The sequence below is a fragment of the Cololabis saira genome, chromosome 3 (assembly GCF_033807715.1).
Source record: "Cololabis saira isolate AMF1-May2022 chromosome 3, fColSai1.1, whole genome shotgun sequence".
Classification (NCBI taxonomy): Eukaryota; Metazoa; Chordata; class Actinopteri; order Beloniformes; family Belonidae; genus Cololabis; species Cololabis saira.
In genome coordinates this window covers 37,018,160-37,041,273 of record NC_084589.1, presented here as the reverse complement: position 1 = coordinate 37,041,273, position 23,114 = coordinate 37,018,160, and the positions used below count along the sequence as shown (strand labels likewise).

Genomic DNA, 23,114 nt, shown 5'->3' with positions numbered 1-23,114 from the left:
ATTGGACCTGTGACTCCATTAACTCCACCCCGACCAAATAAATATAAGCCCTTCGCCAGTTTCAGACTCAGACTTTTGGACTTTGGAGATGACTTGTGGGAATATTTCAGACATTCGCTCGGAGGACGACGCCTCAGGTCTGAGGACGGATGTGCCGGACTTGGACCCTGGCGGGTCGGCTGGTGCCAGAGAACCGCTACGAGGTGGTCGAACAAGACTTGCATGAGTTGTTTACCTTTGCACGTGTTTGTGGATGTCAAGGTCACCGCTGCCGGCTTGGCCTGGTTTCTTTTTGTTTCGTTTTCTTAGATTCAACTTTTTTTTTTAGATTCAACTTTATTGTCATTGCACAGAGACACGTACTGAGACATGAAATGCAGTTAGTATCTAACCACAAGTGCAAAGAAGCAGAATGTGAGGAATGTAGAGTCGTAAAAAATAATGAGGTACACTGTGTGCAAAGTGAGCAGCAGTTTTGTAAACAACTATGAAAGTGTACAGTATGAAAGATATGCTATATCCTTGCCACTGTTTGGCCTAAGGTTTTTCTCCCACTAGGGGAGTTTTTACCATTGTTTTGTTATGTTTATGTAATAATTGTTCGGGGGTCATGTTCTGGGTCTCTGGAAAGATCCTAGAGACAACTTCTGTTGTAATAGACGCTTTATAAATAAAATTGAATTGAATGTACAATACAGTAAAGTAGTAAATTATGCTGAGACTATAATAATAATAATACATTTTATTTATAATGCACTTTACATTACTGAGAATCTCAAAGTGCTACAGTCTGATAATTAAAAGGAAACGGAAATAATAATAAAATCAAGATAAGAGATAAAAAGGATAAAACGTCAAGTCATGGCAGAAAAGAGAATAAACAATAAAAACAGCAACTAGGGGAAAAAACAACAAAAAAACAGCATTGTTTAGGGATAAAATGCTTTGCTAAAAAGATATACATATATACAGTAGAAAGAATTATGTGCAGTCCGATTGGAGACAATAAAGAGCAGCAGTTTGTTAAATAGCAGATGTTTTTTTTTTTTTTTTTTGCAAGACTAAAAGAGAAATTCACCTTTTTCAAAATGTATTTATATTAGTGGTTTCACTCAATTAAAAAATGTATCTAATTAATTAGAGGCTTTGTTAATAATTAATCGCATATCAATATTTGACACGAGAAGCAACATTTTTCAATTTATATGGATTTTGGTATATGACTGAATCATTGAATTGACACATAAATGAGCTTAAACAACAAAATTGTGTTTATTTTGATAACAGTGTTAACATAAAGTGAAATATGAATAATAGGAATATGATTGCATTGTCCACAAGGCACACATTTAAATTCAAGTTAACTATATTCAAGCTTTTTCAGGACTTTTTGTAAACTTTCTATGTCTTAAACACATTTGTTTTTGTTTAGTAAAATTTAAAAAACAGCACTTTCAAGTACATTCCAGAAAAGTGAAAACTGAACATTGGTTTGGGTTTCCATTGTTGTCTTTCTCATGTTGAGTACTGTGCATCAGTATTATGGGTAACTTATACCGGGAACTCGTGCAATGAGAAACGTTCCGCACTGTCTGAAGTGCAAAAGTAAATTGCGATTAAATGCATTTTAATTTTTTGTCTCGTTGGGTTGTGACCCAGAGAGGACCGAGGTGTGATGGTCATGTCTGGGCACTTTGCCCCACCTGGGACTCGCTGGTATTAGATTAGATTAGAGATTAAATTGTCCTTTATTTCTCCCTCAATGGGGAAATTTTCTCTTCGTGCAGCAGCAATAAACTCAACACTATGGAGGAGTATTAGGGCCATGAAGGAGAAAAAATATTTGAGAGGGGAAGATTTTTTTTTTATTGTGCACTTCGAGAAAAAAGTTGAAATGTCGAGATTAATGTTGAAATACAATTTTGAGAAAAAAGTCGAAATATCCAGAATAATGTTTAAAATACAATTTCGTGAATAATGTCGAAATTTTTAGATTAATGTTGAAATACAATTTCGGGAAAAAAGTCGAAATTTCGAGAATAAAGTTGAAATACATTTCAACTTTATTCTCGAAATTTCGACTTTTTTCTCAAAATTGTACTTAAACATTATTCTTGACATTTCGACTTTTTTCTTGAAGTGCATAATAAAAAAAAAAATCTTCCTCTAAAATATTTTATATTTCTCCTGCCTGGCCCTAATAATCTTCTGTACAACACACATGCAGGGAAAGGGTAAAAAAAAAAGTACAAAATATATAATTACAAAATATAAATAGTATATGCGTTGGAATGAAAAATAAAAAGTAGTGCAGTACGGGAGAGAAAGAAAAACTGTTTCTGAGGTAGCTGGTCGGAGCCGCTGCATATTCATTGCAGCGGGGAAAGAGTGCTGTCTGCAGCGATAACGTGGAGGGGGGGCAGACCCGTTGACACAGCGCTCCCTGTCAGCCAGACTCCTCCTCACGGCTCCACCCTCCTCTTCCTCACGGCCCGCCCCCCCTCCTACATACATGTGCAGCAGCGGCGGCTCTTCCAGTTCAGGGCTCAAGCCAAAGGTGTGCGATCACACACCCACCTCCATAGACTGCTGCTGCTGCACGGATCTGCTTCCCTCTGGGGTACGTCTCACTCCCTCACCCTCTCACTTCCCCGGGGCAGACTTCTAGAAAGGTCCTGCTCTCTCTCTCTCCTTCTCTCTTTTCCTCTCTGGTCCCTTCATTCTGACATTCCTGCTGCTGCTTCCCTGACCGAGCGGTTTTCCGTGCGCGTTGGCTGCTCGTTTAACTTGTTCAGTCAGCTCTGAGCCAGTTTTTTTATTTATCTTTTCTCCTCCTCCCCTCCCTCCCTCCTTTTTGATGTGGACTTTGATTTTTATGCTCTTACCGGAGAAGAGAGGGAGCTTCATTTATCCAAAGTTCGTCAGCGGGTGCTGGTGTGTGTGTGTTAGTGTGTGTGTGTGTGTGTGTGTTAGTGTGTGTGTGTGTGTGTGTGTGTGTGTGTGTGTGTGTGGGCGTGTGCACACATGGGCGTTCGTGTGCGTGCTTGTGAACGGGTGATGAAGGGGTTGGGTGGCAGAGTTTGCCGGGTCCGCCCACCTCCCGGGGCCAAGTGGGCTTTTCGGTCGATTCTTAAGATTCAGAATCGATTATCAGGATTTGATTCGATTCCGATATCGATTTGGGTTAGTGTTATTAAAACTATTTTTTTGAGCTGTTGCATGATTTATATGGCTGTAGTTATACAACGTATTAATTACGGCTGGGGATCGATTCAAATGTCAAGAATCGATTCCGATTCTTAACATTCACAATCGATTTATCACGATTTGATTCGATTCCGATATTGATTTGGGTTAGTGTTATTAAAACTATTTTTTTAGCTCTTGCATGAATGATACGACTGTGTAGTTATGCAACATATGAATACTAGTATTATATTGAAATTCAACAGTAAGTATTGGCAGCTAATGATGCTGTAAGGATCAATCACCTCCCAGAATGCTGATAGAACTGCTTTCAGAAACATCGTGTGGGGCAGAATTATCAAACAGATCCAGGGAGGAAACAGAGACGGATGAAATCGCTTTTATTTTTTCCATTTTCGGTCTATTTCGGTTTTTTGTTTTTGAGAATTTGGTTTTTAGCATTTTATCCAAATGTAACCCCAAGACAGCATATAAAGTAATGAAATATAAACTTACATTTTCATACCTTTTAAACATATTTAAAGGCAAAAACATGGCACCAGTTATGCTCGTGTCCAACGAAACATTCATTCTTTTGGGCATAAAAAAAAAAAAAAAAAAAAAAAGTTGTAATGTAATGATGAAAATGTAGTATTATTATTATTATTATTATTATTATTATTATTATGATGATGCGCTCTCGGCCCCCCAGAGCATCCCGGAGCGTTTGTTTACACTCCGAATCATCGCTGGTATTCTATGCTGTTTGCAGCAGCAAGTGTTTGTGGGTAAAGGGATGGCGGCGGAGCTTCGGTCTCAGGAGTCGAGCCAATTAGCAGCTTTCCTGGTTCCTTTTCTCCATTTAAGCAAAAACTCTGGAGATTAGTGGCGCTGCAGGAGGAGGAGGAGGAAGATGTGTTTATTTACTTTGCTGTCCTGGTTACGGCTGCGTGTTTTAAGGCTAATTATAGTCTAAAAGCCCTGCGAGGTGGCGGAGGTTCGGGGGAAGTCTTGTTGAGCGACGGAGGGAGCTGGGAGAGACCAGGGCGGGTTGGAGCAGCGGGAACACCAATAAGGAGGGTTTTTCTCTATTTCTGAATCAAAGTTGGATTAAAATCCAGTTTAAAGAGGAAGACGTGTGCTAAAGTTGCGGTTGGTAAAGGATCTCCGGCTGGAGGCCGATGATCCGGAGGTTCAGGATCCGGCGGAGGTGTGGGCGAGTTTATCTCCCGGATCATTTACTCAGAACTGAGATCAGTTCCTCAGAACTGATCCGGCAGGGAGATGCATACCGTAATACTATCTGCCATCTTGCGCAAACTCCTGTTCACACTATTGTTGTGATTTAATGTCACACGGCCACCTGAGCGTAACATTTACTATCACCTGCAGGCCTTGTTGTTGTTTGCTCTCAAACTCCTCAAAACGAAAGCACCTGGACTCATAATGAAACTCCTGAACGTCGGTTCAGAACCTGAGAATAGACTGACGTTAGTTATTAGATCAACTTTACTGTTTTAAATGGAAGAGGAGGAGCCTGTCTGGCCTCCAAAGACTTCATCTGGTACCCTTTTTCCACCAAACCGGTTCCAGGGCTGGTTCTGGACCAGAGCTGGTTCTGGTTCACAACTCGTTCAACTGGGAACCAGCTGAGAACCGGTTTGTTTTTCCACAGCTCGGGTGCTAAGTGGAGCCACGTCGTTACGTCACTGCAAACGTCAGTTACGTCGCAGCATTTGCATTGGTGTGAAAATTTAAGCAACAACAACGTATTTGCTCTAATACGGACCACCTTGGACCGCTTTTTCTGGCCCGGAACCAGTTCTTTGTCAGTGGAAACAGAAAGCCCGGTTCCAAACTCAGCACTGGCCCAGAACCAGTCCTGTTTCGGTGGAAAAGGGGTATGGATCCACCGTTGCCTACCAGGGAGCATCATGGGAGGTCATGTGACCGTAGGTCTTTGAAGGTCCTAAGATGCTCCATCAAGTCTTCAGAGCTCAGAAGTTGCTGGTCTTCCTCTCCTACTGACCCCCAGTGGTCAGTAGAGGAACTGCATCGTTTCTGAGCTCGACCCGTTTGGGTGGTACCAACGGACCCAGACGAAACTGCTGCTAGCCACCAACCAATCAGAAGTGAGCGTGTGTAGCGCTCGTATCGATAAATGATGGCAGTGCAGTGGAGTCGTGATGACGTCGACTCACCGGGGACAGTTTTTTATTTTAGTTTGTTGTTTTTGAACCATCTTGCAAGTGTTTTGTCGGCAACCAGAAGTTTTTGACACATTTCTCAAGTTTTCATCCACGTGTGTCTAAGAACTGGTTTTATCCCTATTTTCTATTAATGTTTTTATCGCCACCAACAGCGTATTATTATTTATAATTGTATTATTTATTTATTTTTATTTTATTTTATTTATTTCTATTATTTATTTAATTTAATTTTTTCATTATTTAATTTGTTTTTATTCATTTAATTGTTTTTATTTATTTCATTTTTCATTATTTAATTTATTTTTATTCATTTAATTTATTTCATTATTTATTCTAATTAGTTATTTATTTTTTATTTTTTATAAAATCTTTATTATGTAATTCATTTTCATTTATTTTATTCATTTTTATTAATTATTCATTCTTATCTATTCTATTTATTTTAATTTATCGTTATTGTTTCCATCTCTTGATTTCTGTCTCCATCTCCGCCCCCACAGCCACTGAATCACCCGTCCACACCTTTCGCTGAGCCACCGTCGCCATGGAAACCCCCAGCCATAAACGCAGCAGCCGCGGCTCCTCGGTCGTCTCGCCGGCCCGCATCACGCGGCTGCAGGAGAAGGAGGACCTGTGCAACCTCAACGACCGGCTGGCCGTCTACATCGACAAGGTTCGCTCGCTGGAGTCGGAGAACGCCGGGCTGCGGCTGCGCATCACCGAGTCCGAGTCGTCGGTCACCCGCGACCTGTCCGGCATGAAGGTCGCCTACGAGACGGAGCTGGCCGACGCCCGCAAGACCCTGGACCAGGTGGCCAAGGAGCGGGCGCGCCTGCAGCTGGAGCTCGCCAAGGTCCGCGAGGAGCACCAGGAGCTCAAGGCCAGGTAGGAGGGGCTTCCACCGTGACATCACAACAGCAGGGGGCGGCAGGAAGTGGCTCCTGTTTGGTCGGAATTACATGTTTAACCCGCGGTTACTGATTCGGGTCTGATCTGGGCCACCTGTGGTACTTACGGGTCAGTTATGGGACTGGCGAGTGCAGTGGGGGCCGGACGTGGGACGGGCGTGTCCCAAAGGTCATGAACCCTACCAAACCTTGATATTCTGTGACTTTTATAAACTAATGTTGGCATGTGATACAGCAATTTGGTTGCTTTCCTCCTTCTCTGAGTTGGCAGGCTGAGGGGAGACCACTTTATATATGTTAAAGCAAGAGAAAACATGTTTTTCATAACAGGTCCCCTTTAAGTCCACAGGCCCAGGCTTGGTCCAAAGACCCAGGTCCAAAGCTTAAGTCCAAAGGCCCAAAGAGAATGAAGGACTGGTCCACCTCCTGTTGAACGACGACCAAGTTTGGTCACAGTCAAGACGAGTCACTGCTTTCAATCAAAACCAAATGTGGGCCTAAGAGAACTGCAGATGTGGACCGGGTCTTGACCAGGTCTTGACCAGGTCTTGACCGGTTCTGGACCCTGTCTGGGCCAAACTCTTATCTTTCTGTCTTGTGAAATTTCCAACATTTTGACTTCCTGATGCGGTGGTTATTTATTTACTTTACTTTCACTGAAGTTGCTTCACGTTTCCTCGTCCGGCTGCACTTCAGAGGACATTCGGCCTTTGAGACACTTTTAGAGATAAAGGGAGACAGAGAGTTGGGAGTGACTGGAGTCGACCCGGCAGCACCCGGCGGGGGCGGGACAGTGTCGTAACTGTCTAAGAGGAATGTGGACTTGGAGCTGACGATGCTGTCTGCGGCGTTCCTGGAGCTTGAGTTGGCTTATCAGTCGGTGATGAAACTTTTAACACTTTGAGGGAACGGCCTCTTCTTTTCAAAAGAACCGGCACCTGGAGACTTTGTTAAATACATGCAGCTCGCAGGCCCCTCCCCCTCCGTCCCTCTCTGCTGTGCTTCAGCTCCGCCTCCAGGAGTCGCAGGATGGTCGTTATCGTTAGACGGCGGCGCTGCAGGTGTTTTTGCAGCCAGACGCTGGAATCTCAGCTCTCAGCCAAGGAATGTTGATAAGGTTTCGGTTCGCAGGTGGATATCTGCAGATAAACTTCCTGGGAATCTGCCGGCATCTTTCTCAAGTGGAGTCGGAGTGTTGTGAGGTTTATATTTAGACGTTTCTGCACCCTCGCTGGAATTGTTGTCATTACTGATTCAAACCATCCGCATACTTTTAGACGTATTTGCACGGCAAACCTGGCTGGGCTAGCGTTAAGCCCCGCACCCCAAGTGCTAACTGTAGCTCTGAGTTGGTAGCTTTAACTTCAGGTACTTCAGGTTGCCTCTGATGTGAAGATAAACCCCATCAGGGGAAGAAAAAGAAGAAGCAAACAAGGAGTTTCCGTTGCAGTTTTGTCAAAGATTCCTTTTTAAAATCATCAAAAAGGGCCACTTGTGTCAGTGTAAAAACTAAATTACATGCACTTTTGATAGACTTGTAGTTTTCAAGACCGGTCTTGGTCTCAAGACACTTTTTTTTGGTCTTGGACTTGTCTCGGTCTCTCCAGGTCTCGGACTCAGATGATCGAGATGCCGTTGCACACCGAGGTGACAGAGAAATAAATTCAATTCAATGTTATTTATATAGCATCTATTAGAACATAAGTTGTCTCTAGGATCTTTCCAGAGACCAAAACATGACCCCCGAGCAATTATTACATAAACATAACATAGAAAGAAACCTTAAAAAGCATCTTAGTTTGAAATGTTCACCAGCCGAGCTTGAAACTGGATTTGAACAAATGGACACCGCTCACTTTCACGTCCGTGGCCACTGGTACAAAACGTACCGGGCCACTGGTACAAAACGTACCGGGCCACTGGTACAGAACGTACCGGGCCACTGGTACAGAACGTACCGGGCCAATCGTAGCGGCGCATTCAGAACAACCAAGCAGCAGTTCTGGATATTTGATCATTCTGTCACATCACATGCTTCATTTCTCTGATTGATGTGTTTTTTGGACGTCAAAGTTGAATCTAGAGGAACCGGTCCGGTTCAGGACGACTGATCAGGCGCAACATTCAAGTTATTAATTGTATCTATAATTAAGTCCAATTTAAATCAGTAACATTTACTATTCCTTCCTTTTCTGAGGTGGAGGGGGGTGTTGGAGCTGGTTATTCTGCTAGATACTTTGGGACTAGTTAGTAGTCGTGTCAATCCTCCAATAGTGTAGAAATAGCGGTAGTGCAGTCGCCACACATATCTGATCTCAGCTGATGGATGGAAACATTTATAGTGAGTTCAACATCATCATCCACTTCTCTGTGTTATTGTGCTGCAGTTGAATAAAACCTCATATGGAAACTAGCTGAACCAGGATGGAGCTGATGTTCTACAATCACGCAGGATCAGGAAATTACTAGGTTTGTTTTTGGTCTCTGTCTGGAGCTGAACTAGTCTTTTGTCTTGATTCTCTCTGGTCTTGGTCTCGGTTTAGGCGGTCTGGACTACAAGTCTAACTTTGGATGTACTTTCCAGCTGGCGCTGAGCTGCGAGGCGGCGTGGAAGTCAGGAAGTCTTTCATTGTGGCTCTTTCATGTCCTGCAGCTGTGCATTCTGGGGCTTTTCCTCGCGGTGTCAGATCCAGGTGGGTGAGGGCAGCGGCTCGGGCAGCGGCTCGGGCGTGGCACCGCTGCCGCGTTTGCCTCGTCGTCCTGCCACTCCCCGCCTGCTTCTGTGCTGCCGCCCGGTGTTTTTCCGAAGGAAGCGGCTCCTCTGAGGCGTGTAGTGGAAGAGAACCGCTGGGCCTGGTTTCATCTGGGTGTTTGGTGTTTGGTTGCCGTGGAGATCCCAGAGTGACGAGTGGTGACTCAGAGGTTTTCTCTCTGAGGCCTCTGGACCAGAGCTGACTGGAAGCCAAGCTTCATTAACACCTGCCACGTCTCACGCCGCGTTTGTTGGTACGAGTCTCTGGTTCCCGCTAACCTGATGCCCCGGATAGGGCTGGGGATCGATTCAAATGTCAAGAATCGATTAGATTCCGAATCTTACAATTCCAAATCGATCATCAGGATTTGATTTGATCCGATATGGATTTGGGTTAGTGTTATTAAAACAGTTTTTTGAGCTGTTGCATGATTTATATGATGTTATGCAACATATTAATTCTAGTATTATATTGAGATTCAACAGCAAGTATTGGCAGCTAATGATGCTGTAAGGACCAATCACCTCCCAGAATGCTGATAGAACTGCTTTCAGAAACATTGAGTGGGTCGCTTTTAGTTTTACCCATTTAGGAGAATTTGGTTTTTAGCATTTTATGCAAATGTAACCCCAAGACAGTATATAAAGTAATGAAATATAGACAATTTATGCAATTATAACTGAAAACTTTAATGTTTTTATACCTTTAAACATATTTAAAGGCAAAAACAATGCACTAGTTATTCTTGTGTCCAACAAAACATTCCTTTTTTGGGCAAAAAACAAAAAAATACAAACGTTGTAATGTAATGATGAAAAAAAATCGGATCTTTAGACATGATCAATCTTTAGGAATTAATATGAGAATTGATTTAGAATCGGAAAATCGATCTTTTCAACACAGGCCTAGTCCCGTGGACAGGTGGGCTCCACGGGTCGGCAGCAGAACCGCTGCCGCTCAGCGCCGGCGGCCTTGAAACACTCCTCTGTTCCCCGGCTGCTGCTGGGAGGAACACATGTTTCTGGGAGGGGTGGGAAACGCACAACCGGCAGGCGTGTGTGCGTGTTCATGTGGGGAATGTGGATTGTAAACTTCCCACTACGAGTCGGAGTGAATCTGACGTGTGCTGGAGCTGATTAGCTTCCTCGTAACGAGCCCCGAGGAGGTTTTATGGCACAGGAAGAGAAACAGAAAGTGGATTTCTGTCGTCTGAAGAGCAGCTAGCTGGTTGTCTCGGGTCAACGGTACCGAGCCGTAAAAAGTGTGTGTGTGTGTGTGTGTGTGTGTGTGTGTGTTTTTTAGCACTGACTGATGGAACTTTTAATTTTTGTTTTTACAAAACAATGACAATAAAGATCTAATCTGCCGCCGGACACGAAACCCCCCCCCCCCCCCGGTCGTTTTATGTGGAGCTTCCTGGACTCTGACAGCTCTTGGTTCAGGTCTGGGAGGAACTGGAACGTCAAAGTCAAGAAATGGGTCTAATTATCCTAAATCTGGTTTAAAAATTATCTTTTTTTAAAAAGTAAAATCTAAAATAAATTTGCAAATGTAACCAAAATGCTACAAAAACATCTAATTTTCCTTGAAACGAATTCTTGCAGTGTGACGGCCGACCCGAGCCTGAGGGCCCGTTCAGGCCCAGCAGGTCGTGGCTCTGACCGTTTAGCTCCGACCTGCACGGACCGGGGTCTCTGGAGTCTAATGGGTTTGATTTTCGGGTTTTCTGTCTGCTGTTGTCTCAGATGTTGCTATGGAAACGAGGTTGGGTCTAGCAGGAACTAATACACAGTGGCATTGTGGGTAAACATGAGCTGGGACTGCATCCGACTGCCGGGCTTATCTGCCACGCCCACTTTTGGAAGGGGCGGAGTCAGTTCCTGGTGGCTCCAGTGCGGCATCAGAATCCTACGGGACCAACGTCCAGCTCTCTCCGTTTACGGTTCCAGGAGAGATTTCAGAAACATTCGAGGAACTAATTCTTTTAAATAAACTTCAGGGTTCAAAAACCTCATCAGCGGTGCAGCGTCCTCGGCTCCCATAAACCCTCAAAATGAGAGTTTATCTCTTGCCCTCGTGGCGTTGGGTTGCTGCTGAGCGGCCGGCGGCCAACGCCCTCGTCTCGCACTCAAACTCAGCCGAAGGTAAACAGCCGAGCCCCGGCTGCTGCGCCGGGTCCTGGGCGGGGCTTTGACTCACCTGTAGGTGCAGTTAGGGGGCGTGGCCCCGGGTGGGCGTGGCCTTTCCTGGAGCCTGGTGGAACGAGTTCCTCGGGTGTGAAATACGAGCGTGGCGGTTGAACATGTCCGGCTTTTCTTTGGTTTTGTTTGTTCTTTTTGAGTTTTTTCCCCCCAATATAATAAGAATAATTAAAGCTGCAAGCAGCGATGAACGGGCCCTCGCACCCTTGTGCACGTTCAGGCTGCAGTGGAAGCTTGTATGATTTGCATGTAGATTCTTCAGGTCTGGACATTTAGCGGATGACATCACCCACGACTCTCAATATCAAACCATTCAAACGTTATGGCGGAAAGTAGGAACTATCAAATATGGACCAATCAGATGAAGGTGGTCGCGCTTTTTGGCATGTATCATCGCCACGGTAATGCTTTTGACGGAGAAAAGTAATGCACGTCGTCGCAGGATGGAGATGCACATTTTGATGTATAACACACCTGGGTGCACGTTACGGTTCGGGCTCTGAAGCGGCTGAAGAAATGGCATACATTTCGCCAAAATGACACGATTAATTCAAAATGGCCGACTTCCTGTTCGGTTTCGGCCATGACGCCAAGAGACTTTTCTCTAAGTTGCGACATGACACAGGTGTGTACCGATTTTCGTGCATGTACGTCAAACCGTATTGTGGGGCTTGAGGCACGAAGTTTTCTAGGGGGCGCTGTTGAGCCATTTTGCCACTCCCATTAATGCAAACCATTAAATATCACATTTTTCGCCAGGCCTGGCTTGGGTGCAAAATTTGGTGCCTTTTGGGGCACGTTTAGGGGGGTAAAAAGGCCCTCATTTCGTCGGGAAAAATAAAAAAAACGAGAAAAAAAAAAATTCCTACAGATACAATAGGGCCTTCGCACTGTCAGTGCTCGGGCCCTAGTTAATAAATAATGATCAATATGTTCCATTAATATTCTACACAAGTCAAATTTAAAAGTAGCACGGGGGGGAAGAATAAATAAAAGCAGACGTCTGAGGTGGTCGGAGATTAGTCACCGCTTGAGTTTCGATGAGTGGAGCGTTTATGTTTAACTCCGGGGAAGTTTCCGTCTCCGTGGCAACAAGTTTACACATCAGAGGAGGAGAGGATTCATTCATGTCGGCTCTGTTGAGATAAAGTGTCGCTCGTAAAAGTTTCTTCCTAAAATGGAGAAGAGGAAGCCTGCGGCGGCCTCTGATCAGTTAACCCTCCTCTTCCTCTCCCGAGGCGGCGGTGAGGGACGTCTGACCGGCTGCGAGATGCTGCGCTGGGTTTCCCGTCTGCAGGGACGCAGCAGTGAACAGCTAGCGGCTCGGTGGAGTCGTCTGGAACAAAAAGCTCCAGCTGCATTAATCTCATTAAACGTAAAGCTGAACATTTTCCCTTCGAGAGACGGCAGAGCAGATCCGGTCGTAAAACACAACTCGTCCCCGTCATCAGGCCCCACGGGACTTCACGACTCAGCAGAAACAACACAAGAGACGGACGAGATGTTCAAAGAGAATCAATTCAATTTTATTTATATAGAATCTATTACAAGATAAATTGTCTCGATGATCTTTCCAGAGACCAGAACATGACCCCCGAGCAATTATTACATAAACATAACATAAACACTGGCAGGTAAAAACTCCCCTTGAGGGGGGAGGAAACCTTAAAGAGCCTCTTAGTTTGAAATGTTCACCAGCCGAGCTTGACACTGGATTTCACGTTCAAATCTGTGTCCACCGGTACAGAACGTACCGGGCCACTGGTACATAACATACCAGGCCAATTGTAGCGGTGCATTCAGAAAAACCAAGCAGGAGTTCTGGATATTTTATCGCTCCGTTTTGTTTTCATTTGGACAACAAACTGGATTTGACGCCGTCGTGGCAGATGTGAAGTCCACCGGTACAGAACGTACCGGGCCAATCGTAGCGGATCATTCGGAACAACCGAGCATCAGTTCTGAAAATGTTATCGCTCCGTCACATCACATGCTTAATTCTCTGATATACTGGTGGGTTTTTTTTCCCTTTGGACATCAAAATGAATTTGATACCATCGTGGCAGATGTGAAGTCCACCGGTACATAACATACCGGGCCAATCGTAGCGGCGCATTCAGAACAACCAAGCAGCCGTTCTGGATATTTTATCGCTCCGTCACATCACATGGTTAATTTCTCTGATTGACTGGTGTTTTTTTTTTTTTCCTTTGGACATCAAACTGGATTTGACGCTTTTGTGGCGGATGTGAAGTCCACCGGTACAGAACGTACCGGGCCACTGGTACATAACATACCGGGCCAATCGTAGTGGATCATTCAGAACGACCAAGCAGGAGTTCTGGATATTTTATCGCTCCGTTTTCTTTTCATTTGGACATCAATCTGGACTTGACGCCGTGCAGTCCACCGGTACAGAACGTACCGGGCCAATCAAAGCGGTGCATTCAGAACAACCAAGACGGCTCCAGTTGTTCACCGGTGGTTCTGCTCCACCGCAGAAGTTATGGATATTTTTATTGCTTCGTCGCATCAGGCGTTCATTTCTCTGATTGATTGGTGTGTTTTTTTTTCGTTTGGACGTCAAAGTTGAATCCAGAGGAACCGATCCGGTTTAGGACGACTGATCAGGCACCCAAACATCAGAGTTACTCATAACTGCTAATAAAGAAGGTACAATTAATCACTTTAGCAAAAACAAACAAAAAATTACCCACAATCCTTAGCATGCATCCTGCTGGCTATTCGCGGCTGCGTTCCAGGCGTGGCAGGAATGTTGACAGAAATAACGCCAGCGTCCTAATTAAGCTGCAGCGGAGAGCTGTTGGTGGTCAACTTTCCTTCGGTGGACTTTAAACACTTGAAATGAAAAATACTTTTAATACGGTATCAGCCGATACCTGATCATTAATGTTGATCATCTCTGTCAGAGATCCCACATATGCACACTGGGAAATAACGTTTAAACACTTCACATTCAATACGCACCAGTTTGGATAAATAATTACAGATAAAATAATCTATTTCTTTACTGCAGGAAGCTTACAGGAGAATCTTTGATGTGGAAAGTTATAACTTTAACTTCCTTATATGACGTTTAACGGATGTTGAGTTTTAGCGTCGGGGGCGTTTCACCTTCAGACTGACAGACAGATCAAACGCAGCGTTTCTTTCATTTCTGAAGCGGCGAAAAATTAATCACAGTGATTTTAAAATAAGACCACGCCCCCAAGAGAAGGTGGGGCTGCCTGACTCCGTCCCCTTGTGGTGACCCGAGCAAAGACGTGGTCTAAAAAGGGGCTGTTGGGATGTTTTTATTTATTTAAAATCAGAACAAGTCTCAGACGAACAAAAAATATCAAAGTCACTAGTAACGTTTTTAAATCTCCAACACGAGTTGTTGATTTTACGCCATTGATGCTTTTTGCGACTCATCCAAAGCGTTTAGGTGGATCTCTCAAGGTCTTCATGCGTTTTTATGATTATTTTTATTAGCCGTGAAAAATCAGGGGGAAAAAAACCTTGAATGGATCCATTTTATCTCTTTTCAGAAGTACGAGAGATGATGCAACATTATTATGAAGACAAAAAGAGTTAACTAATTAAATTGTAACTCCACGGACAAAATGATCTTTATTAAATCAATATTACTTAGTTTCAGCAGATAAAGTGGACTTGTGTCTTCATTGGACCCCTGAAGGAAGAGGAAGGCTCGTAACGGTGAGAGAAGTGACGAATAACGAGGTTAACGGCTGTGAAGTGTCAGGAATGGAGCAGTTTCACGCCGCCGTTATGAGTCCTTCATTCATAATTGAGCGCTTTCAACATCACATGACGCCGGCGGCCGTTACGACCCATCGCCTCGCCGCGGCAGGAAGGAGCTCAGGTGGCGCTAATACCTGTAATGATGGACACACACACACGGCTATGTATGTGTGATCAGGACTAATCTTATTACAGCCATTGATGCTGCAGTTATCTCTTTATTTGGAAGCGTCAGATTTCATTTCATTCGTCTTTTTTAGGGATGGGAATTGATACGATTTCTACGATTCCATTTTCGATTCCGCTTACCGATTCGGTTCTTTAACAATTCCCTTATCGCTTTCCATTTGGGAAGAAAAAGCACAACAATGAGGCAAATGGCACTAATATGATAGGGAGTGTTCAGTAGTTAATTAGTTACCTGCAGTATTATTAGCAAAGGACATGCAAATGTTGCTGATGCTGTTGGAAAAAGCAACATTCCTTCATCATTATTGCTGCTGTGTCTGCAAATATTTAGCATTTCCTCCCTTTGATGAAATATTCACTTAGCAAATATTGCAAGTTACCCTGTTGTTGTCTTTTTTACTGAAATATAACCATACTTTTGTGCGTCTGTTTCGCTTGGGCGCCATGTCTACTATCGATTGCTGGCTTGCGCACGTTACACAACATGCCTGATGACGTCATTCATGCTCACTGGAATCGAAAAGGGAATCGTTTGAAAAATATGCAAACGAGTCCAAGGAATTAAACACTGGGAACCGGTTCTGAACAAAAAAACGGTTCTCGGTTCCCATCCCTAGACTTTTCTCGGGTCGTTTGATCTTCAGCTGGGTTCCCCGCCAGCCTCCGAGGACGAGGATCACTTTGTTCCTCCGTGAACCGGGTCTGGAGAGGAAACACTCACCAAGTCCTCCACGAATACGACTCATCCAGACCCGAACGGTGCCTTCAACTTCTTTGTTGATCTAAAAACCTGAGCAGGAAGTTGCATAAAACTTGTTGCTCTGGTACGACTTTTAATTTCAAAAACTTCTTGGAGAAAAGCCACAAATCCTGATGATATTTTATTCTTCAACCCGAGGAAGGAGCTCCTATGGCGGTGAATTTAGGCGCGTTTCCACTAGCGGGAGTTCTGGGCAGGATCTGGTTAGGATTGGCCTTCAGGAACCTCTACGGGGCCAAAACGGCCCGGTAGTGGGAGGGGTACTCAGGCTGGCCGGCTGGAACCTCCTGGTTTCAGGATTTCTACATTTAGAAATTGAAAACAAATCGTTTAAGCGTTTGAACCGGTGACATTTAGCAACGAGTACATTCGATGAAGTCGGAGATTACAAGAAAGAACGATGGGTGGACCGACGAGGTCTTGTTGGAGTATACGAGGTGTTGTCATCAGTCATCTCATAGACCTCGCCCCCACAGGATTGTCCAAAGAAACCTTTGCTTTTATTTATCACGTTAAACTTCTAACTTGGTGTATCTTCATGTTTGAAGCTGCAGCTTTCCCGGGATTATTGTGCGTCTCTTCGGGTTTATCTTCACCAATGTGTCTTTTAATTACAAGTTTCTTCTAAAAAAGTTGAGTTTGCAAAGCGGAGAATTGCAACGACGGCTGAAGTCGACTAAATACGCTAAATCGTATCACTTGCATAAGATTTACGAATCAGGAATAAAAGTTCAGAAGACGTCTGTGACGGAGACTCGGATTAGTCTAATCTAATCTATCAATCTCATCAATAGTCTTTATTAGTTTATTACTGTTTAAGCTTCGTGAGTTTAACATTTGATCCTTCTTTCCAGATGTCTTTGGTCCTCGGTGGTTGAAAACATTTACAAACATCTCAAAGTTAATACCCGTTAAACCCACAAACCCCTGATACAGGGGGGGGGGGCAAACGCCATATGTGAGGGTTGTTTGAGGAGATGGTGACTCGTTCAGAGGTAATCCGAACTATTTTGATCAGGTTTAGCTTCAATTTTGTGGTTTTCTTCCGGGTTTGTACCTGAATTTCAAACACTATCAACAGATGATGGAGGAAACCGGTGAAACCTGAAAAGCAGAAAAAGTTGAAGAGGAAGTTTGATTCTGCACTTGAATGGTTTAAGCCCCATTTAGCTGAAGGTTTTTCTGTCCAGCTTGATCAGTTTTCTTTTCTCCACTTAAATATGGGGTACCTCAGGGCTCTAGTTTAGGCCCCTTTTTATTTTCTCTCTACCTGCTTCCACCAGGCAGTTAATTGTTATGCAGATGACGCCCAGATGTACGTTTTTAAAATCTGGTGGAGCCCAGAGTGTAGAAAATCGTGTCTGCGAGATGTCAAAGTCTTGATGGAGCTGAACTTTTTTTGTTTAAATGAAGATAAAACGGGTATCTTTGTTTTGGGAGAACTGACCTGCTGACAGGACGTCTTTGGATTTTCTCTGACATTTGTGATGAATCTAACGTCATCTTTTAACTTGAAAGACGAGTCGGTGCAAAAGTCTAGTTTTTATAGTCTGAGGCTGATCCGCAGAGTTGAGCCTCTTCTTCCTCACGCTGCCACTCGGAACAGTCTCCTCTCCGCCGTCTCCGGCTGGTCCAGAACTCGGCTGCCGGCCCTTTAACGTGGACGGTGCGAGCATATTACCCTGATCAAGCGCTCTCTTCACAGGAGCTGCTTTTAAAATGTTCCTCCCAGCTTTTGAACGCTCGTGTGGCGCCTCCTCATCTCTCTGAGCTCTGAGCTCTGGAGATCCAACCCTCTCGGTGGTTCCCTGGACCCGACTCGTGCCTTTTCAGTAGCATCTCCTCCTCTTTCTGGGAGGTCGGCCAGAACTCTCAATCACTCAATGAATCTCCTAAAAAAATATATTTTTTTTACAGACTTAAGTCCAGTGAGCCCGATGAGTAGGCCGGTCCTTTTTATTTATTTCAGGGATGTGTCTTCCTGCTTTATTTGCATCTGCAGTCTGTTGCCTAAGTGTTGAAGCGCTTTTATAAATAAAGTTTAGACTGAGCTGGAACACGAGAGAGAGAAAAAGGGAATAAAGGTGACGGATGCCTTTCTCTGTAGATGATTCCAGCGGTCGGCTGGACTCGAACCCGTACCGGAGGGCAGCCCGGTGGCCCGTGAAGGTGCTCGGCTAATGACAGAGCTGCTCTCGGACTCCTGAGCCGAGCAGAACCCTGGTAAGGGCGCCGCGCCTGTTGTGGGTTTGATGGAAATGGAGTTTCCATGGAGCCTCGGGGGCCGAGCCCTCGATGACTCACTCGCACAAGGCCGGTTAAAGATGGAGGCCTCATTCACTCCCATCAAGCATTTCATTGGGTTTCCAGACCTGCAGGAGGATAATCTAAACACTGAACACGCCGTTCAGCGCTCCTCCTCACGTGTTTGTGCATCAACTCACATCTTGATGTGATTGTGCGAGAACTGACGGTTTTAACTTTTGAAAACGACGGCAGGAGAGACAATCACAGGATAGCTGCGTGAAGGTCGAGGCGGTTTCTTTCCCGCTGCTTTACGGCTCACCTGAGGCGACTTCTCTCTTTCCTGTTGATCTGCCGCTCGTCCCAGAGAAGCTCTGCCTCTGTCGTGCGTGAGAAACACTCGGCCGCCAGGCGCCGAGCCTCAACCGCAACTAGCTCCAAACATTAAAATCCTTTCTCTCTTTTCCTTTTCAAGAGGCCAAGTGGGAGCTCAGAGAGGCTCATAAAATCCACATGGGTTTCATTTAGCCGACGAGAGCCGCCTTCTCAGTGTTCTGGAGGGTTTTGGTTTGGTTTTGTGTAACTTGATGCAGCTGGAAAACGTTCGGGACTTGTAGTCAAGACGCTTAAACCGAGACCGAGACCAGAGTATCAAGACCGAGACTTGTTCAGCTTCAGACCAAAAAGAAACCTAATTATTTCCTGATCCTGCGTGATTGTAGAACATCATCCTGGTTCAGCTAGTTTCCATATGAGCTTGTATTCAACTGCAGCTCAATAACACAGAGAAGTGGATGATGATGTTGAACTCACTATAAATGTTTTCATCCATCAGCTGAGATCAGATATGTGTGGCGACTGCACTACCGCTATTTCTACACTATTGGAGGATTGACTCCAGTGCTTTTAAGGATTGACACGACGACTAACTAGTCCCAAAGTATCTAACAGAATAACCAGCTCCAACACCCCCCTCCACCTCAGAAAAGGAAGGAAGAGTAAATGTTACTGATTTAAACTGGACTGAATTTGGAGATGAAACGTGAATTTTAAATATTAAACATACAATTATCGACTTGAAATTACATTATTTACCATTATAGTAATCAGATTACACCGTATATCAGCATCACTGAAATGGACCTGATGCTTAATCAATCACAACGATATGCAAATATTATTCATATATTTATTCAAACAAGGCCGCTATAAACACAAAACTGTAATTAAATACAGACACATGCAGATGCACCAAAACATTAAAAGAGATGCAAAATACAAATAGTTTACAAAACTGTACATTAACAAGAGGAAGAACTGCTGATGTCACCTTGGTGCAACGGCATCTCAATGATCCGAGTCCGAGACCTGGAGAGATCCGAGATAAGACCAGGACCACAAAAAAGTGGTTTCAAGAACTAGTCTAGGATGGAGTCCCTGCAGGAACCTTGCAAGTGCACAGGAAGTGGATGAAATGTACCAATAATAACGTAAGCCTCTTTCAATAGATGCAAATGTAGCATTCACGGCCTCCGTTTCCTCGTAAATATCCACCAACTCTGCCCCCCTTTTGCACCCGACAGAGGATTGAATGAACGTACTACCAGGAAGCCGCGTCCTGCATCAGATTTCCGTCCTTTTTAAAGAGTATCTGTCGAAGTTAAAATTGGAGGCTTAAAAAAAGCAATTTATTTTTGACGCCACGTCATGTGGCGCTTACTGTAATAGCTATTTCAGTTAGCAGGGTTCTGGTTGGAGTTGAACAGGGTCCCCGGTCCCTGCAGCCGTCGCGGTTCCGTTAAACGGTGACTGACCCGGTAGGATCTACTGAGTCGGCACATTACCACCCCACACCACAAGGGGGTGCTGGTTCCTCACTTTCTGAACCAAATCTGTTGATGGAAACACATTTAATTCTCTTTAATCCGCCAATTCTTTTTTTCCGCCAAAGATTTTGCAGGTTTTTAACTTGCCTTACTTTGATGAAGACGAAAGCAATCCAAAACATGTAAGGTAATTATTATATATATTAATGAACACTACATTAAGCAGTGTAAATACACCGGATTTTAGCAGAAATGCTAGTTTCCACCCGCAATCCGAACAGAAAACATAAAAACAATTCAGTCAAACAATACAATAAAACAAGGGAACAAACATAAAACATGCATAGTAGCAAAATAGATTTAGCAGCATTTAAAAGCAGTATGGATTGTATCTAAAGTGACTTGAGCAAAAAATGCATATTACAATAATGTAATAAAGAATTCTCGTTCAAATCTCAATCAAAGCTTCGATTATTATCATTTTTAGACCGACAGTCATTTTATCAACCAAAAGGAGAGTTTAGCTCCTGGTTCAACGTTATTTATTTATTTGTGTGCAGCTCCTTCCACTGGAATGTCGTGTGTTTCAGGTTTGAACAAGACTTTTAGGAGGAGGAACTCTGAACCGAAGGTCCAAAGTAAACTCATCACTCATTATCATTCTTTATCTTTACGGTCAAAGTCATAAAAACGAGTAAACGTAAAACCAAAACTGTGCAGCCCCTGAGTCCAGGCTCGCTCCCGTCCGTCACATCAGATTTCCTGCCGTCGTGGACTTTAAAGCTCGCCGCAGAGGCAAGGCAGCGTCTGACTCACTCTCTGACTCATCAGATAACCATGCAGGGAGCAGCGGGGCCGCTGCATTCGCTGGTCTGCACAGCCCGAGCGGGAGGGGCACCTTCCCTCGCTCTAATCCCTTTTTATTTCTGCTGTACTTTTGATTGATGGTGTGTTTGAGGAACTATGTAAAAAAAATCAATGTAAATGTTTGCATTTACATGGTTACGAGGGGGGGGGGCATGATTCTTTACAGCTCATAACGTTTGCTTTGGTGACGCGTAAACAAAAGGACGCGCTTCCCATCAGTGACACGACGGCTGTTACGGCTGCAAACACTGAGAACTGTGTTCCCATCAGGCACGAGTCTGGGTGGGCCCTGGCACACACACACACACACACACACACACACACACACACACACACACACACACACACACACACACAATCCCTCCAATTGTGTTCTCCGTCTACAAGCGAGACGGGAAGAGTCATGTGTCGGCCTGTCATACTTATTTTAGTGCATTTTTCTTATTCTTGTGTGTGTGTGTGTGTGTGTGTGTGTATATTTGTGGGTGTGTGTGTGTATTTGTGGGTGGGTGTGTTACACTACTAGCTCCAACCTGCAGGTTTTCACCTCGTCGTCTCATTAACAGTTTTGAAGAAGCTCGTCTGCTTCTTGTTCATTTAACGCTTGTATCTGAAATTGTTTAAATTATGAGTTAGTTTTTTTCAACAAATATGTTCAATATGTTGAACATGATCCAAGCTTTGACGGGAATAATAAATCCCATACTTCCCTCCCATTTTAATTTCTCTTTGGATTGATGTGGAAGAACTCTTAAAGGGACAGAACGGGATTTTCCAGCAGTTTTGGGACTTAAAGCCTTTTTAAATCAAGGCTTAGAACCTATTTATTCAGACTGGCTTTTAATACCCAGTAGTGTGGTGACACTTTTTACTCTTTTTCTTTTATTCCATTTATTTTTTGCTCAGTCTTATGATTTCATGTTGCATTTCTGTATGTTTTAGTCTGTAAAGCACTTTGGCTCACCTAGAGGTGGCAGGCTATATAAATAAAGTACATTTACATTTAAAACTTTAGTGAGGATTTAAGAGCAGCTGATGAAAGTAAAGCAGAGTAACCATGACGACAGGACTGATGATAAAAGGATAATGGTTCATTGTCTCATCCATCAACTGGAAACCTTCAACAAACAAAACTGTCACAATGACTTTGGTAGAAAAACTATTAAGAGCTGGTGACGTGATGATCCTGTTTCAGCCACTTCAGGTTCTTGGCGTTAGTTTTATTTCAGAGATTTGCTGGTATTATTAGAATTGAAACTCAGACGCTGGATGAAACACGAGTGGAAAGAGGACGTCCTGCAGGAGTTCGGGGGAACCCCCTTTAGTTTCCCCTCCGCTCTGTTTGGGCAGTGAGTCATCAGGAAGCCCCGCCCACACCAGGAAGCCCCGCCCACACACCAGGAAGCCCCGCCCACCCACACGACATCCACGTTCGGGTCAGAACCAGATGTTTGCTGCTGCAGGAAATGGTCAACATGTATTTTACATGTGGACCAGGTCTCTGCAGAGGTGGTTCTGAATTAAATGAAACGGGGAAATCTTGAGTGGGTGAAGGGGGCGTGGTCATGAGGGGGCGTGGCCGTGAGGGGGCGTGGTCACAGCTGAAGTTGACAGATTCCAAACCCCTCCCACGCTTCTTTTTCTCTCTCTCTGTTCCTGGTTCTGGTCCAGGTTCTCAAATTAAATCCAGGTTTTTCTGTTTCCACGGCCAAAGCTGCGGCTTCAGTTCCTGAACCGGGTCCTGGGGGGGAGGGGAGAAGGGGGCGTCGCCTCATCAAAAAGATCCTGATCAAAACGACGATGTTTTCTTCATATCCTCTGTCAGCTTTTGTCTTCTCTCGGGTTTGCGTCTGAACTTCTTGGGTTTAAGTCCGAATTTATAGGTTTTGTGTCCGAATTTCTCGCCTTCAGGTCCGAACCTCTTGGGTTTTGTGTCGGAACTTCTCGGGTTCAAGTCCGAACTTTTCGGCTTCAGGTCCAAACCCTTCGGGTTCGTGTCAAAACTTCTGGGGTTAATGTCGGAAGTTCTGGGGTTCAGGTTCGGATTTCTCGGGTTCGTGTCAGAACCTCTCGGGTTCACGTCCAAACTTCTAGGGTTAATGTCCGAACTTAGATCCGAACTTCTCGGCCAACAACAGAGTTGGTTAAAGGAGCATGAGGCCGGATTGAGGCAGGATTTATGAAAAAAATTCGTATACGTTTTAA

At 44.3% G+C, this 23,114-nt stretch overlaps 1 protein-coding gene across 3 annotated transcripts in view; it reads left to right on the top strand.

Moving 5' to 3' along the window:
• The window catches only part of lmna (lamin A), a 62,205-nt gene that overhangs the window by 9,753 nt on the left and 29,338 nt on the right, over nt 1-23,114 (top strand). Inside the window, exons 1-2 of one of the 3 annotated variants that reach the window (XM_061717408.1) lie at nt 186-203; nt 5,897-6,281. In XM_061717408.1, the coding sequence (XP_061573392.1) occupies nt 5,941-6,281 (341 nt within the window). In that variant the 5' untranslated portion in view covers nt 186-203; nt 5,897-5,940. Of the gene's footprint in view, nt 1-185; nt 204-2,502; nt 2,621-5,896; nt 6,282-23,114 lie in introns of those variants that run through there. The other 2 variants (XM_061717405.1, XM_061717406.1) reach the window with 2 other exon arrangements.